This window comes from Peromyscus californicus, unplaced genomic scaffold, assembly GCF_007827085.1.
Source record: "Peromyscus californicus insignis strain IS unplaced genomic scaffold, ASM782708v3 Scaffold_3__1_contigs__length_106647218, whole genome shotgun sequence".
Lineage (NCBI taxonomy): Eukaryota > Metazoa > Chordata > Mammalia > Rodentia > Cricetidae > Peromyscus > Peromyscus californicus.
In genome coordinates, this window is record NW_026294551.1 from 14,888,849 (window position 1) to 14,906,682 (window position 17,834).

The 17,834-nt window shown below is 51.4% G+C and overlaps 1 protein-coding gene across 1 annotated transcript in view; it reads left to right on the forward strand.

The window, feature by feature from the left end:
• The window catches only part of Cacng4 (calcium voltage-gated channel auxiliary subunit gamma 4), a 62,409-nt gene extending 44,819 nt beyond the window's left edge, over positions 1-17,590 (forward strand). The window contains exons 2-4 of the mRNA XM_052756564.1: positions 7,438-7,521; positions 13,200-13,340; positions 14,758-17,590. Of these exons, the coding sequence (XP_052612524.1) occupies positions 7,438-7,521; positions 13,200-13,340; positions 14,758-15,296 (764 nt within the window). The 3' untranslated portion in view covers positions 15,297-17,590. The remainder of the gene's footprint in view (positions 1-7,437; positions 7,522-13,199; positions 13,341-14,757) is intronic.
• Positions 17,591-17,834: the final 244 nt, after the last annotated feature.

Here is a 17,834-nt window from a genome sequence, read left to right on the forward strand (position 1 = left end):
TTGGGCCTCTCCAAGGCTCCTACCTCCATCTCCAAAGGAGCCTCATTTTAGAGATGCAACAGGTCGATGCATGGAGTACCCAAAGCACACCAGACTTGAGCCCAGGCCCAGGTTTCTCTACAGATAGTATTTGTGCTAAAGATGGCCATCCTAGGGAGCCAGACCTGGAGGAGAAGGAAACCCTGGCCTCAACTTCAAAGAGATAATTTAGAGTGGACCGCAGAACGTGTCCCCAAGGGACAGAGACTGGAAATGTTTCTCCACCTGCTCCCATTCGATCCTTCCCTACAGGAAGTCTACTGGGTGGGTGACCAGGGAGGGATGCCTGCAGAGCTGTTCCCCCAGGCAACCTACCCATTGCTGTGAGCAAAAAGCAAGAAGTAATTGGTGCAGCTGAGTTGAGGCATGGACAGAGGACATATGCACAAGACTGATGCTGCAGATGTGGTGGTGGGGGGGGGGGGGTTGTATGCTTCTGATAGGAGATCCTAGCTGCTGTTAATGCTTGTGGGACTCAAGTGGTGTAATACTCTGGGAAGGCTATGTAGGAGATAAAGGATTATGCGAATGATCACTGTTATTATGAAGTCAGCAGCTGGCATTCTCTTCCCTAGGGTTCCCTTAATTAGAATGGGCTGCTAAGGTGCCTCATACCAAGACTCCTGTCAGATGCCAGCATCCTTGAAATGACTCAAAGAGTGACTGACTACCCCAGCTTTCATACTGAAAGTCTTGTCACCAGAATACTTTGGGTCCATGGGGTTGGTCACTTAGGCTCTCTGGAGGCATAACCCTGAGGTACAGCCTTCAAAAGGATCATGGAAGGGGAAGCTACCCCATCCTTCTACACACACACACACACACACACACACACACACACACACACACACACACACACCACTCCTGCCACCACAGTTCTTACCTGGCTTCCACAGCTGAGGGCATCTGTAATCATTTCAGATAGGCCTCCTCCATCACGGTGTTTTCTCTTAAAATTAAAGGACCCAGCCTCTTTTAATTGAAGAGATGGCAGAAAATTCAGAAAACACAAAGGAATTCACACACTTAGCCCACTCATCATCCTATCACCCAGAAATAAAACAGTGGACATACACTGGGAAATTTCTTTCCAGATGTTTCCCGTGCCGGTAGATCTACTCTTGAGGAAGGTGGCCGTGGTAGATTGAATGGCTGGACTGGCTGACACATCTGCTCATCTGCTCCACAGGAGACCATGGGGTCGCAAGCAGGGGCAGCCCCTCCCTCGGGCTTCTCATCGGGGACCACGTGATTAGCTTCCTGATCTTCCTGAGGGCTGCTGTGTCTCTGTGAGCACACGCCAGTAACCAACCCCCCTGCCCCATATTCTTGTAGTGGGGTCAGTCCAGGGTCTCCAAGTGAACCACCCTAAATCTCACTTCGCAGATAACACAGCCCGTGTTCCGTCTTGCTGAAGGAGAACTCGAGTGAGTTGGAAATGGCTTTCTCTCGGCCTTCTCTCATCAGCCATTAATTTTCTCCCTGTTAAATGCCTCAAGCCAATGCTAACAAAATTAAACTTGACAGAGATAAATGTGAAGTCCTCAGGACTGAAACTGTTGCGCTCCCCATAAACAGGTTGAGGGAGGTGAGGTAGCTCTTGTGGGAAAACTCCCAGGAAACTGAGGCAACAGGAGTGTTAGGTCCCATTACCAGAAGCAAGGGGTGCAGAGAAGGAGGGGAGCGCACCCTGAATGTTGGGTTTGCTACAAGGTGCCGTGTTCAGGGCACAGTTTCCCAACCGACCCTGAGGAGAGAATGGGAATGTCAAAGGCTCTTGGAGCCACCAGGGGGAGAAAAGATGGAAGATGTCTCACCAAGCAGGACATTTAAGGGAAATACCTCACATTCTTAGCTTCAGGGACAGGGCGGAATCTTTTTTTGTCTGGTCAGTGGGGGCAAAAACAATGGGTGACCACCTGCTCCATCATCCACTCCCTTCTTAGACTGTGATGGGGTACAATTGATTGCTGTGGGTCTAGGCTCCCCACGTGTGAATTAGGGGAGGCCCACCAAAACCCTGAATGACCTCATCATAACTTTATTTCATCTGCAAGACCCTCTTTTCAAAATAAGGATCTGCTATGTTGGGGACCCAGAAGGTCTCTCAGAGGCCCAGGTTTAAAGGTTGGCCCCCAGCTGTTGGCTCTATTGGGCAGCAGTGGAGTCTTTAAGAGATGGGGCTGGTTGGAGCAAGCTTGGTTATTGGGGGGGGTGTGCCCAGGAAGGAGATCAGGACCCTAGCTCCATCTTTTTTTTTTGCTTTGCTCCCAGCCACCAGGAAGTGAATGGGCTTCTCAGCCTTACACTTTCATTACAATGTACAACTAGACACTGGACCACAGGCTCGGAGAACCACAGGCTGGAACGTCAGAAACTGGGAGCCAGAATGAGCCTTTCCTCTCGCCATTCTTTGTCTCCTGTGCCATGTCACAGGGATGGACAGCTGACTGGCATAGGCACCTTCACAGCTTCTGCCGTTAGGCTGCAAGATGCCTGAGGGCAGCAAAGCTTAGCCACAGTGATGCTGATCTCTAGTCTAGGTTAGTTTTTCTCTAGGTATGTGAGAAAGCAGGGGGAAGGAGGAAAGGGCAAGGGAGGACCAGAAAAGCTCTTGCAGAGTACACGAATTCAGACTCACTTTGATCGTTATCCCACAAAGGGTGGGACCCACCATGTACACAGAGACCCCAAGAAACAGAAGTGATGTATCTGGAACTGTAGACATTCATGCAGCCCCTGGAAATAACATGCTAAAGAATGAGATGCCAGGGAGATAGTTTAGCCAGTAAAATGCTAGGCAAGCCTAATGATCTGAGTTCGATCCCCAACACCTGCATCAGAAACCAAGAGTGTTGACACGTGCCTGCAGTCCCCACCCTAGAGAAGCAGAGGTCTCTGGATGCCAGCCTAGACCGTTTGACAAGTTCCAGGATAGTGACAGAGCGTGTCTCAAAAAACAAGGTCAATCGTCCTTGAGGAAGGAAACCCAAAGTTGACTTCTGGCCTCCACACATGTACACATGTACCCATTACACAATGTGTGTCCATGCACACACACACACACAGAGAGAGAGAGAGAGAGAGAGAGAGAGAGAGAGAGAGAGAGAGAGAGAGAGAATGAGAATGAGTTAACAGGTTATGGATGTTGCTTAGTGTCAGGGTGTTTGCCTAAAATTCACAAGACTTTGTGTTCCATTTCCAACACTTTAAAACCAAGGCCACAGGCCAGGCCTGGTGGTATTAATCCCAGCACTTAGGAAACAGAGACAGATGAATCTCATGCATTCAAGGCCAACCTGGTCTACATAGCAAGTTCAGGCCATCCAGGGCTACATAGTGAGACCCTGTCTCAAAACAAAAGCCACAAAAGCTAATAAATGGGCTACACGATCTTGTTTACAGTTTTATAAAATAAAAAATAAACAGCTGGGCGGTGGTGGCGCACACCTTTAATCCCAGCACTTGGGAGGCAGAGACAGGTGGATCTCTGTGAGTTCAAGGCCAGCCTGGTCTACAGAGCGAGATCCAGGAAAGATGCAAAGCTACACAGAGAAACCCTGTCTCGAAAAACCAATAAATAAGTAAATATATAACATATATATAATAAAATAAATAAACAAACCAACAAATAAGTAAGTAAAAGGCCTGGGACACAGTTCAGTGGCTGAGCACTTGCTTAGCATGCTCAGGGCCCTAGGCTCAATCTCCAGTGCCACAAAAATCAGCTCATTCATTTAGTTAAATAATGCTCTAACTGTAGAGTGGAGAACAGTGAAATACATCCGAAGGATGCTTGGAGCAGATGTTTCTGGGAGCGTGCAAGCTTGTGTTCCGGAAGCCCGGCTTTGTCTTCAGGTTGAACATACAAATTCACGACACCCTTACGTAGGCTGAAGCTCTTTTCCTTTGGCAACCTCGATGCTGAGGGGAGGGGCTCCTTCACCTCTCTCATGCCTGGGGTCTCCATTTAGGACTTTTCCTGCATTGTTTGGATGGATAGCGACTTACTATTTTTCTCATTAGAAACTAAAATTTTCTCAATACTGAAATTCTTGAGTGGAGAGATGTTGGTGATCTCGGGTCAGTGGCAATAGCAGGCTATAGATTATGTCTCTGATATTCCATTAAACACAGGGCACTACAGCCATACCAGAGCCCAGTTTGACAGTCTCTCTTAAAACTTAAGCATGTTGCTATCACATGACCCAACAATTGCACCCCTGGGCATTGGTGCCAGAGTGGTAATAGACATATTTTCTCCCAAGACCTGAACATAAACACCCACAGCAGCCCTGTTGGGAACATCTGGAAGCAGCAGACATCCTTCAGTGGGTCATGATTCAGCAGAGGATGAGATTTCCATGCCATGGAGCACTGCCCAGCCATGGAAGGCACAAGCCACCAACACACAAACTGGAGATAAACCTCAGGAGAATTGTGCTGAGTGCAAAAAGCCACTCCCCAAAGCTACCATAGCGTGCCTTAGATCCCATAAGTATAACAGTTTTTAAAGGGCAAAATTACCGCGATTGGGAACCCCGTGGAAGCTGCTGTGGGGTCTGGACAGACTGGGGTAGACAGGAATGTGTGTGGCTAAAAAAGCGGGGGGGGGGGGGGGGTGTTGGGGAGCGACTGGAGAGATCCTTTTGATGGAAGAAGGTTCTGTATCACATGAAGTTCGTGTCACCGTCCTAGATGTGACATCATGCTAGTTTGGTAAGGAAACCGAGTAAAGAACATCCCATGTCTTTTTATTACTTCTTCCTCTTTATGTATGTGTGGGTGTAGCTGTGTGTGGGTGTGGTTGTACATGTGAGTGCTCACCAGTATGGGCATGTGTGGAAGCCAGAAGTTGACTTTGAGATGTCTCTCAACTGTTTTACTGTCATGCTTACTTGTGTGTGTGTGTGTGTATGTGTGTGTGTGTGTGTGTGTGTGTGTGTGTTCATGTGTGTGAGTGCACATGTATGTGTGTATATGTGGACTGAGTTACTGTTGGGTCTCCCTTCATGTTCTTACCACATGTATTGAGGCCGTCTCTAGCCAGAGCCAGATCTCACCATTTGTGCAAGTCTGACTGACCTGCTCTGAATCCCATGCATCTGCCCACCCCACCCCACCCTCACCCCACCCCACCCCCACCCCACCCCTCCCGCACACACCCCTCCCAAGCACATCCCACCTGGGATTCCAGGCTGGCCTCCTTACCTATCAGACTTTTCCATCCTTTCTGGGGATCTGAACTCTGGTCCTCACACTTGCATGCTGGGTCATCGCTCCAGCCTTCTCCACCTTGTTTTTTGACACAGGGTTCCTCACTGAGCCTGGAGCTTGCTGGTTGTGTCTAGACTTTGCTGGTTGGCTGGTGTGCTCGGGATCTTCCTCTCCCTGCCCACCTTCCCAGCCCACACCTTGAGGTTACAGAGCACCCCCACACCTGGCTTTCTACACGGGTATGGGAACTCAAATTCAGGTCTCTGCCTGAGTGGCAAGTACTTTACCACTTTATGATTTTTTTTTTTAATAGAGACTGGGGTCCAGGAGTAGAATATATGCTTTGTCTGAGCAAGACTTGGGATCAACTCCCAGCAGCCCTTAAAACTGGAGGAGAACCCTACCTGTATGCACAGGCGTAGGAGGATGTGGGAAGACAGACCACAAACCTGAGAAGTCAGCCGCAGGATTGTCGCTCTAAGAGCTTATTTTCTTCTTTTCCAACCTCTTATTATTTGACTTGTTCCAACAAGCAGGTGTGACTTGGTGATTTCTTCAGACCCGTGAAGTGGCAAAAAAAAAAAAAAAAAAAAGCAACAGAGACGTGTTGGGGTGGGCAGTGGCAGCCCTTGGGAACGCTGCTCCCTCCACTCATCCCCCCCCACAAAGGGCGGGTTCTGGATCTGTGGGAACATTTTTTAATCTGAGGTGGCAGGTCCTGGGAATGAGGTGAAGGCTGTGGCTGGCCCATTCGAACCTTTGCCAGGCTACCAACCCTCAGACATCCCGGAACCAACCCATTCTAGCTGTCTGTCCCTCTCGTCACCAGCCCCTGCGTTTGTTCCTGACTCAACCGCTCAGGGACACAGGAAGTAGAAGACAGGAGACTCCAAGGGCAGCAGCAGCATACCTCTGAGTCATCGCCACAGGCCGAGAACCACCTCAGTGCCTTGCTGCTACCATCTCATGTTCTAAGGGACCTAGGAGGCGAGAGCTGAGGCTGTTGAAATGTGTAGGTGGGGAAACTCCAAGTTAACTGTGTTCCCACAGAAAATACTGTGAAAGTACACCCCACCCAAGGTATTGCCTCTGAGACCCTCAGTCTGTCATCTGCACCTCTGACCTGGGGTGCTACAGTGCGTACAGGTCTTTGGAGGAGCAGCTGAAGGGAGACAGAGGGAGAGCTTGGTGTTGGACAGCTGGTCAGCCGCTCATTTGTAGCCAGGTAGGAAAAGGGCATGCTTCCGGAAGGCTCAGCAGGGAGCCCTTAGTTGGACACACGGGAAGACAGATGTGCCTCTGGCACACACCCAGCCTCCAGTACTGCTCCCACCCACTGTGAGGTCAGGCTGGGCTGCTCGAGGCCAGCAGGATGCTTGGCAGCAGCTGCGAGAAGCGAGGACGCACTGGCTACAGCTGGAAATAGAGCAGCTCTGACCAGTTATGGGGTGGGGGAGGAAGAGCTCGGAAAGAGTCGGGCGGCTGACGAGGCATGAGGAGTTGGCAGGCACAGGCACCAAGTGACATGACTCCTCCCTCCCTCATGTGACTCCCTCTCGGCCGGGGTGTTTAGTGATGGGCATTCCCAGGCTACAGGGCAGCAGACGATTGGGAGAAAATGGATGGAAGACTCTGGAAGGGAGAACTACCCTGTCCTCCTGCAGTTACTGAACAAACTGGGAATCCTGCTCTTCCACCCTTTTAGCCCTTCTGGAAGTTTCTCGGCTCTCTACCATCAATCAGATGGAGGGGGGTGGAGTCTTGAGTCCATCCCAGCATTCGGCGAAAGGGATTCGCACCATACTGTATATGTACCACCTGACTTATGCCTTTATGAGTCTTGTTCTGCCTGGAAGGCCCTCTGCCCATTCATTCGTCAGGAACAAATTCCTGGTCATTTTTCAAGCTGCAACTCTAGAATCCCCTTGAGTCTGGGGATCTCACCTGCAGTTTGGAGCCTTTCTGTACGACAGTGACTAACGGTGTGTTGTTTCATTCTTGAGGGTGTCAAGGCTCAACCAAAAATGATACGGTTGTGATTGAGGTTCAGCTGTTCTCTGTGTGTGTATCTTCTCTTCCCTCTCTCTGCCCCTGTGACCTGCCCAAAGTTTCCATGTCTGGAATGAATAGTTCTGTGAACCCACAGGACACTCACAACCTGTTTTCCCTTGTCTCTTCCAGGCATCTATAAAGGACACTGTTTCAGGATCAACCACTTTCCAGAGGACAATGATTACGACCATGACAGCTCAGAGTACCTCCTCCGTGAGTGACCAGTACCCCCAGCTCTTTGTATGAGGAGGGGAAAGGAAGGGAGGGGCTAGAGAGGTGAGCCCTGGGGACTTGGCCCCAGCTCTTTGCCCTGGGGACTGTGAGCATTTTTATTCAGAAGTCCTGAGCTCAGAAGGTGGGGTTTAGCCCAACAGTGCCCTGGCATGTGGATGCCCTGTGTGTGCATGGGTGGGTACACAGGATGGATGGATGGCCAAGGCCCCAGGTCCACACACAGTGAGGCCCAAGCAGTGGGGTGCAGCTTCAAGGGACCTCTGGTGGGGCAAGGGAGGTGACAGATAGGGACTTCCACTGGGGATGGAGCTCAGTTGATAGAGTGCTTGCCTAGCGTGTGCAGAGCTCTGGGTTCCATCCCCAGCACCGTTAAAACCCAGCTTGGTGGCACGTGCTGTAATCTCAGTACTCGGGAGCTGGGGAGGGTCAGGAATGTGAGGTCATCCCTCTGCTATATAGTAAGTTTGAGGCCAGGCTTACATGAGCCCCTGTCTCCAGTTTTTAAAAAGAAAAGATGGGGCTGGAGAGATGGCTCAGTGGCTAAGAGCACTGGCTGCTCTTCCAGAGGACCTGGGTTCGGTTCCCAGCTTCTCAGCACCCACGTGGCAGCTCACAACTGTCTGTAACTCCAGTTCCAGGGGATCTGACACCCTCACACCAATGAGCATAGAATAAAGTTAAATTTAAAAAAAAAAAAAAAAAAAAAAAAAAAAAAAAAAAGGAAGGCCGGGCGGTGGTGGCGCACACCTTTAATCCCAGCACTCGGGAGGCAGAGCCAGGCGGATCTCTGTGAGTTCGAGGCCAGCCTGGGCTACCAAGTGAGTTCCAGGAAAGGCGCAAAGCTACACAGAGAAACCCTGTCTCGAAAAACCAAAAAAAAAAAAGGAAGAAAGAAAGAAAAGATACGAGCTCTCTGATTGTTCACACCAATAATCGCAGCACTCAGGAGGCCAAGGTCCTCCTCTGCTGTGGAATGGATCTGAGGCCAGCCTGAGCTCTGTGAGGCCCAGTCTTGAAAAAGCTAAAAAAAGCTCTGCCCAGGCCTGACGAGCATCCGAAGCACACGATGCAGGGATTAACTCACCAGCCAAGACAGCTTCCTGAGGGGCTAGACATCCCTGAGGATGGTGATGGAGGTGGCAGGGTATGCCCTGACAGGTGGCCCTAAGTCCCTTCCGCCCCGACAAATGCGGCCACTGCCTCTGCCTATGCTCTGCCCTTAAGCCCTTGCTCCCAGCTGATCCTGTGACTGAGTGATGCCTCCCAGGTGGTACCCGCAGTACACGCCGAACCCCAAAGGATGAACTTCCCTGCTCCTGAAGTCTATGCAGAGTTCACCTGGGCGCCTCTGAACACCTCTTCTCCAGAACACAGGGAGCCTCAGCCAGAGAGGGGCTAGAAACGGATGCTAGAGTGCCTGCCGTTCCTCCTTCCCCGTCAGCGAAAAGACACAAAGAGCTGCTTCTCACAGCACCCCTGGCGCTCAGGCTCAGCCTCACACATGGAGAATCGATACCAGTGTGTCCTTAGAGAGAGTACAATTCACTGTGCACCTGATTATGGCTCTTTTCTTCCCCCACAAGAAAGGATTTGGATTATGAGTCATCTGATGAAATAGAACAGTGTGCGGTTCCCATGGAGCTGAGGCCATGTCGGGCTGCTCCAGCCAGGCCCAGAACCTGAAATAATATGGCCAGAGCCCTGCCTCCAATCCGCCTCCCTTATCTTCTCCTCTTTCATCTTCCTGTCCTGATTCTACATATTAGGGGCCACACTCTCCCAGGTCAATGAGATCCCCTCAGAGTGGCCGTGGATCACTGTGGAGGTTGCCCAGTGTACCACTCAAGGACTGCTGCTTGCATAAATTACCGTGTGAGTGACATCCTTCTGGTTCTGCAAGGCAGAGCACGTGAAAGGGAGCTGGGAGGACAGGGCTGAGTGGCAAGAGCTGTGACCCTTAGGGCAGAATGTAGCAGCTTCGCTTGGCAGCTTGGCAGAGAGAAGCCTTGGGAAGAACTCCATCAGTGGCACTGTCGTCCAGAAGCCAGAGTTGGGAGCCTTGGTGGTCTGGTCCGCACAGTCAGCCTCCTGGGGTCCAGGATGGGATAGAGAAGGACAGAGTAAGGATCTGGAGTCACACAAAGCATGTGACCAGAAGCTCCGGCCCTGATGCTACAGGTCTCCCTCCAGCAGTGTCCCCTGGTACCCAGGGGACTGGGAGTGTCTCAGAGAGATAGTATCAGTGTGACAGTTGCCTCTCTCACAAAGGACGTGTTCTCAAATGTACCAGATCCCCAGGGTGACCTGCTGGTTCGTAACAAGCCCAGAGGTGCCCAGGGAAAGAATGACAGATGGCCCCCAGGCCTGCAGGCTTTGGCTAATGGTGAGTTTGCAAGTAGGGGGCAGAGATGACTTCTTAATCAGCTAGTGTGTGTCCATTCAGTGGCTGTGGAGATAGGGACACTTGGCCCTGAAAGCTGATTTCCCCAGAACATAGAGCAACCTGAAGCCAGCTGTAGACACAACTCTGAGACCTGTGAAGGTCATAGTCCCTGTAGCCACTGGGCCTGTGTCTCCCTGATTCTCAGTATTCAGCCTCTGGTCTCTGTCCAGACTGTTATTTCCAAACTGTAGAGGAGCCCAGGAGAGTGGTCTCTAGGGGCCCATGTGATGATCTCATTTATTTCTTCATTCATTTAACGGAAACTCGTGACTGTATCTTGTGCCTGTCACCATCCTGAGCAAGTGGGATACCGTGTCATGAGACAGCTCTGCCCTCCAGGTGCTGATCTGGTGGCAGAACATGAGAGTTTGGAGATCACAGAAGGCTCTATGGCAAGGGAAAGCCTCCTGAGACAGCAGCCCGGCAGGCCCGAGGCTAGGCAGCTCTCACCCTGTGTTAGAAACTTCGAGAAACAAGTCACCCCTGATACTCAAGTTCCCAAGCCTCCCAGAGAATCTGGATTTGCATTTTTTTTCTTTTTTTTTTAATTTATTTTAATTTATTTTGCAATACAATTCAGTTCTAAGCATTGCATATTCACAGCGTGGGGTTTGAAGGAGTCACCACCTCACACCCTCCAGAGTCTTACCTAGTGTCATATCTCCATCACCCCTGCCTGTCTCGCCCCCAGGCCTGGCACCCCCCCTCCTAGGTTCAGGATTTCCAGTTAGATGGAGGGTGACTTGCCAAGCCACGGTGCTGGTGTCTGTGAGTCCACAGTGGAGCCTGGAGTACGTTAAAAGATAGGGCCCATCCTCCAGACAGATATATATCATCCCCATGGCTTGACGTGGTCATGTGGTATGACTGACTCTAGCCTCTCATCCCTCAGTCACATGTTCAGCGAGGCACTGAAGCAAGGGCCAGGTCCTTGGAGGACTCACCTGGATGGAGGGCTCTGAGCCACAGGCCCCCATCGTCTTTGAAGGAACTGGAACACCCTTCTCTCTGAACCACCTGACCGGTCTTCAGAAGGCAGGGCAGGGTCTTGACCTGAGTCTGGCCATCTCAGCTCAGAGGCCTGTTTCAGAAGCACACAGGAAGCCTCCTCCCAGAGCCTGCAGCTACAAGAAAGCCAAGAGGAGTCGGGAGGAAGTGCTGGGGAAAGGCGTTTCATTTAATGCCCCCACACAATCCCTTCTCTGTGGAGCAAGGGCTCACACTGTGGGCGTACAGAAAGGAGACAAACGCAGCCTTCAGAGGCTACAAGGCCCCAAGCCAGTCAGCTGGCTCAGGAGGGGCACCTACCCGCACTTCCTGACTCACAGCCCTCTGCCGGCGCCACCAAGGCCCACGTAACTGGATTTCTCTAGAGCTGTGAGGACACAGAGAAGGCCCAGCTCTGAGCATCATCTCCCATGTCTTTGTTCTCTTCCTCTGACCTCCTTGCCATCTACCCAGATGCTCAGGGTGGAGACCGGAAGCCTGCCATGTGCTCTGGTGGGTGTTCACTTCCTAAGGGGCTATAGCAAACCGTCATGAACCGTGTCACTGAAAGCAACAGAAATTGACTCCTGGGTGGCAGCTGGAAGTCAAAAAGGTGACACGTTTGGCAGGACTCTGCTCCTCCGCGTGCTCAGGGAGTGAGACTCTTTCCCTGACACTACTGCAGTTAGGGAGCACCAGAATTTCCTGACCACGTCTCTGCCCTCTGACTCCATCCTCATAACCTTATCCGTCGTCTAAGATGCTTATCCCTGGACTCAGGGACCTCTTGGTCCATTCAGGATGGTCTCATCTTGAGGCCCCTAAGGTCCCTAAACACATATGTAATACCTTTTTCCAGAGGAGGCCACATCCACAGGGAGAGGACACAGTCAAGCCCTCCAGCGTGGTATCACTACTGTGGCCAAGTTATGAAAAAGTGAACTTGGGTGGTCATTGAGGTTCCCTGGCCCTGCCCCCACTGCTGGTCATGGGTAGGACAAGGATTCAGACAAGGTTCTGCTGGCCAGCATGGTAGACAGTGTCTCACAGTGCCCTGCTGCCTCTTCTGTGGCTTGCACGTGTTGTGAGCTTGGATATCTTCATCTGTAGGCACGGTGGGGATTTGCTGGACGTAACTAGTCACTTAGAAAGTGCATGGTGCAGCTGGCCTTGTGCTTATCACTTCACAGAGACAAAAACCAATCACAGCACAGGGGCCCCACTAACCCATGGTCTTAATTTGTGAGATTTTAGTCCTTATTCATGGCTTTACTTTGTGGGATTTTAGTCAACAACAGTTCAAACTTATGAAATGGAAAGTGCCAGAAATAAAGAAGCCATAGGCTTTAAAAGTAACTTTTATTACAGTATAGTGTGTTCCAGTGGTTATATTTTATTATTAGCCACTATCAGTCCCTCTCTATATTTGATTTGTCAATTAAATTTTATCACCGCGGACTGCCAAGAAGGCTCCCGATAAAGGTTCTTGCTATGTGTGTAAGCCTGGTGACCTGAGTTCTATCATGGAGCCCACATAAAGACAGGAGAGAACTGAGTTCACAGAATTGTTCTCTGACCTCCACACATGGGGCTGTGGCACATGCACCCACGTGACAATACTAATAAATGAAAATTTTAAATGTTAATTTTATCATGGGTGTATATGTATAGGAAAACACAGGGTCCTTATGGGTACTTGGAATGTACCATGTGTTACAAGTGGGGAAAGTGAGTTTTTGAAGAGTGAAGCAAGTTGTCTAAGAACACACAGCATGCCACAGAGCAGGGTGACACCCAGACCCATTTAGTGTGCTAAAGCCTGTTCCTCCGACCATTGATCTAAGCTGGCTCTTGGGCACACCATTCCCAGCCTTCTGATGGACCTATGGGACCATTCAGGAGAGAACTTAGTGGGCTGTGAGCTGTTGCATGAATGTCATGCCATCCAGAACATTAGTGACTGTTAGTGTGGCCTCTCCAGGGACACTGAGGGACTCCAGTCCCTCTCACCTGAAAGAAGTGTTACCTACACCCAGAAAGAGGCCCAGTGACCTGCAGGCAGGTGTGACCATAGTTCATTTGGCTTCTTCTGAAAGAGTAAATAGCCAACCTAGAGCCATCGTGCACCCAGGGCCACAGCAGGTCTCCTGGGAGAGACGCCCATGGCCATGGCAGGGAGGATGGCTGGACTCACTGCCCTCTCTGCTTTGTTCCTACCCTGGCCTAGGCATCGTGCGAGCCTCCAGTGTCTTCCCCATCCTCAGCACCATTCTGCTCCTGCTTGGAGGGCTCTGCATCGGCGCTGGGAGGATCTACAGCCGCAAGAACAATATCGTCCTCAGTGCGGGCATCCTCTTTGTGGCCGCAGGTGAGTGGGGGCTACCCCTCAGGGACAGGAGCTGAGGCGATAGTGGCGCACCTGAACATGTGGTCTCCACTGCCAGGAGTGTGCACCCTGGTGGGAGGGAAGTCCGAAATCAGTGCATGGTTAGCATTAAGAGGACAGACGTGTAAGACGGAGGCAGGGGATGGGGAGCGACTGCTTTACGGGGTTTCCTTTGGAGGAGATGACAGTGTTACAAATGGGATTTCACACATTGTGAAGGGTTGCACACATTGCAAGTGCACTAAATGCCACTGGATTGTGTCCTTCAGAAAAGTTAATTTGATAGTGTGCGAATTTCACCTCATCTCAGACAGTCGGGTATGTGAAGTACAACCAAAGCACTAGGTTCTGGTGCTTTCCAAACCTGTAACAGGGTCGGGAGCTGGCTGAGTTGGTGGATGTCAGGAAAGACCCTGGAGATTCCCGGGATGCCAAGTCCCAAGGGAGTTTGCCATGTAAAGACGGGTGAGGGACTGGAATAGAAAGACAGAATAACATCCATTTACTTAGCATAGGATTGTGTTGGCTGTCACAAGCTAGCTAGAGATGAACTGAAGTATATTGGGGGTTGGGTGGGTTATAGTTAATGCTGCACTGTTCTAAGAGACATGGTCATCACTGATTTCTGGTTCTGCTGGGAAATGTAGAACTTATCTCTCACAAACACCCGGTGGGGACAGGACTTGAGGGAAAAGTAGCCACCAAGCTGGCTGTGGTGGTGCACAGCTCGATCCCAGCTGGGAGGTGGAGGCAAAAGAATCAGGAGTTCCGGACTGGGAAAGATGGCGCCATGGTTAAGCACACTGGCTTCTCTTGCAGAGGACTGGAGTTTGATGCCCAGCACACACATGGCGGCTCACTACCATCTGTAACTCCTCTTCCAGAGGATCTGATGCCCTCTTCTGGCCTTTGCAGGCAGACACATAGTGCACAGACATACATGCATGCAAGACACCAATACACATTTACATAAAATAATTTTTTTAAACGAGGATCAAGAATTCAAAGCCAGCCTCGGCTACTTAGGGAGGTCTGAGCCAGCCTGGGTTACATGAGACCCAATCAAAAGGAAAAAAGGAGGGAGGGAAGGAGGGATGAAAAGAGGGTAGAAAGAAGGAAAATTAGTTACCAAGCCAGGTGTGGTAGTGCATGCCTGTAATCCCAGCCCTTGGGAGGTGGAAAATCAATTGGAAGTTCAAGGTCATCCTCAGTTACCTCAGTTCAGGACAAGCTTAGGCTACATTAGACTTTTTCTCGAAAAATAAAAGTAAGTTACCATAATTAATAGGTATCAGGGAGAAGACCGGCCACCATCCCACATTCAGCAGCCTGTCCTCTGTCCCGTCATTCATGCTGTGAGTCTGACCTTTAGTCTCTCCCCGCCCCACCTCCCTTTCAGGCCTCAGTAACATCATAGGCATCATCGTCTACATCTCCAGCAACACAGGCGACCCCAGTGACAAGCGTGACGAAGACAAAAAGAACCATTACAACTATGGCTGGTCCTTTTACTTTGGAGCCCTGTCATTCATTGTGGCGGAGACCGTGGGCGTCCTGGCCGTAAACATTTACATTGAGAAGAACAAAGAGTTGAGGTTTAAGACCAAGCGGGAATTCCTTAAGCCTTCTTCCTCCTCTCCGTACGCCAGGATGCCGAGCTACAGGTACCGGCGACGGCGGTCCAGGTCCAGTTCAAGGTCCACTGAGGCCTCGCCCTCCAGGGATGCGTCTCCCGTGGGCCTGAAGATCACTGGGGCCATTCCTATGGGTGAGCTGTCCATGTACACGCTGTCCAGGGAACCCCTGAAGGTAACCACAGCTGCCAGCTACAGCCCGGACCAGGATGCTGGCTTCCTGCAGATGCACGACTTCTTCCAGCAGGACCTAAAGGAGGGTTTCCACGTCAGCATGCTGAACCGGCGGACGACTCCCGTGTGACCTGCCCACCCGTCTCGGCACCGGCCTCCCCCAGAGTGGCTGTTTGTGTGACACACGGCAGGGTGACCCTTAAGATAATAGACAGTGAACTGGAGCCAAGGGCAACCCTCCCTGGCCTCCAAACGATGCCATGGGCTGGCTAAGAGTGAAGGGAGCCTGGAGACTGAAATCAGGGCTAGGGTAGAAACTGAAGGCTAACTTTCTCCCAAGACAGGGTGTATTGCTGTCCTGAAATTTCCCAGGAGGCCCAAGAATTTTCCAGAAGCTGCGTCAGCCTGCCTCTTGGAAACCAGGAAACCAGTCATGCCAGAAGATGTCAAACTTTTTCCCCTTCCCTGGGCACAGGGCCACAGGAAGGCTTCTTCCAGAACTGGGACCTCTGGGCTCCCATCAGCTGTTTCCCACCCGGAAGTTCCTGTGTCCTGGAGCCCAGAATGAGCCGAAGCTCACTCCACTCCCCTCCCTCTGCCTCCCTCCTTCAGCCTCTGTCTGGCAGCCTGGTGGAGCCTGTGGTTGTAAACATCATCCGTCCTAAAGAGAAAGCTCTATGGCTAACTGGTGCTTCGGCCTTGAGCTGTCCTGTGGCCGGCGTCTCTCCACCTCAGGAGACCAGGGATCCAGGGCAAAGGCTTCCGGAAGTTTCTGCCGAGCTCAGAATGGACAGGGCGTACTCACTCAACTTGGAGATCTGGAGGATTCCATGGGTCTGAGGAAAGGTAGGCACTTGCTGTGTCCTCCCCGACTTGCCCGAGGAACCACACTGTCCCCTGAGCCACAGGGGACCCTGCTAGGGGCGGAGCCATACTCCCACTTCCAAACTGGTGTTCCGTGACAGATGTGCAAACTTCAGTATGAGAAAGGGGAACCCGAGGGTGAGCGGAGCCGGAAAAGAACAAAGAAAGAGCATCCGTTTCCAAGTGGTTCTGAATGGTGGCGCACTGAGAATCAGCAGCAGCAGCAGAGCAAGCCACGCTCAACTCCTCATCCTAAAAAGTAGCAATGGCGTCTCCCCCGACTCCTGTCCTAATTTATTCTGCCGACACCCAAAGGACTCTGTGGACATTTGACTCAAGGGGCCGTCCTGGGCTTTCTCACTTTGCCTGAATCTGAGGATGAGTTCTGTGTTTTACAGTTTGTCCAGCCGTTCCCCCTTTCCCTCTCGAGGTGAGCAAACACCATGTGAGTGTGTCCAGATTAGAAAGAACTCTCCAGAAAGTGGAACTTACCCCCTTTTCTATAATACGCGTGCTTTCTAAGGATCAATTGTTTCTTACTTTTTGAGACTTCTTAATCCAATCTTGAACAGTCTTCTGTGACCCCAGTAACTGTCTCACCTAGAAGTTCTTACCTCAGTCACCTGCTCATGGAGCCCCCTAGGCTGACTCGGAGTTCAGACCCAGGTCCATTTGCCCTTCCCTGCCTGCCCTTCATTCCCTCCCCCCCCCCACACACACACACACACACGCCCACTCTCTAAAGAAAGACATCCCATGTCGTAGCTCCAGCCAACTGCCCATGAGCTGGTGAGCTGAGATGTGAGCATGTTGGGGCTCCTTCGTTCTTGCTCAGAACCATCCCCTCCAGACCAAGTTGGCTCCTCAGAGTGTGTCAAAGCATGCACAGCAGTGAGCACCAGTGTCAAGATGTGTGGTCTGTCCCTGCCACAGGCCCTCACCCTGCCCACCTCTCCCACCCCTCCTCTACCACCACTAACATCTTTGGAGGCTGAAGGAAGCCCCGACCCCCAGGGAGACCCGAGATCTGTCTCATGTCTCTTCTGGAAATAAAGCAGCCTATGGTAAACTTGCACACAAGTCATCTTCCCAACTGTAGTTCCAGAAGTTTCCACGGTTCCACATGAGAAAGCTGTGTTCCGATGAATCCTACCTCTTGTCCAGTCCTAGGCAGAGTACACAGGCCCACTGTGGGCACAAGAGAGAGCCAGAAGGAAAAGGAAGAAGAGGCAGGGTAGAACACGGAGAAAAGCCTCAGCTGCCCCAGCCCTCACAGCCTTTCTCCCACTGACTGTTGGCCTCACTCTGGGGACCCTGGTCACTAGCTTGCCCTTCCTGTGGGAAAGGGAGTAGAGCTGGACCGTTCCGCTGACAGGCTCGGATCTGGCTCCTTCTCTGAAGGGACGTGAGGCCTGAGCCCATCTTCCCTCCTCTGTCCCGTCTCCTCCCCTGTGTGTCTCACCAGTTAAGTCCCTGTGATCCTGTACCCACCAGTGGTTTGGGGTTCTTAGTTCTGTCTCTCTCTTTTTTTTAATTAAATAAAAACATTTTTAAAATGTTCTCTTTTTGATATGGTAGGTGGGGGAGTGCTTCCCTGGGGTCCTCACAGGGGTCTGGTATCCCAGGTGTAGGAATTGTGTGGGGCATCCAAGAGAAGGAGGGTGACAGGGTAAGGGCAGACACCATGTGGACAAGACTCTGGCTTGACTCTGAGGACCAAGTTGGGCTTTGACCTCTGGAGAAGGTACCACTAAGACGCTTTTCCATGGATAAGCTCGGAGCAGCTGAGCAAGACACTGGTGGG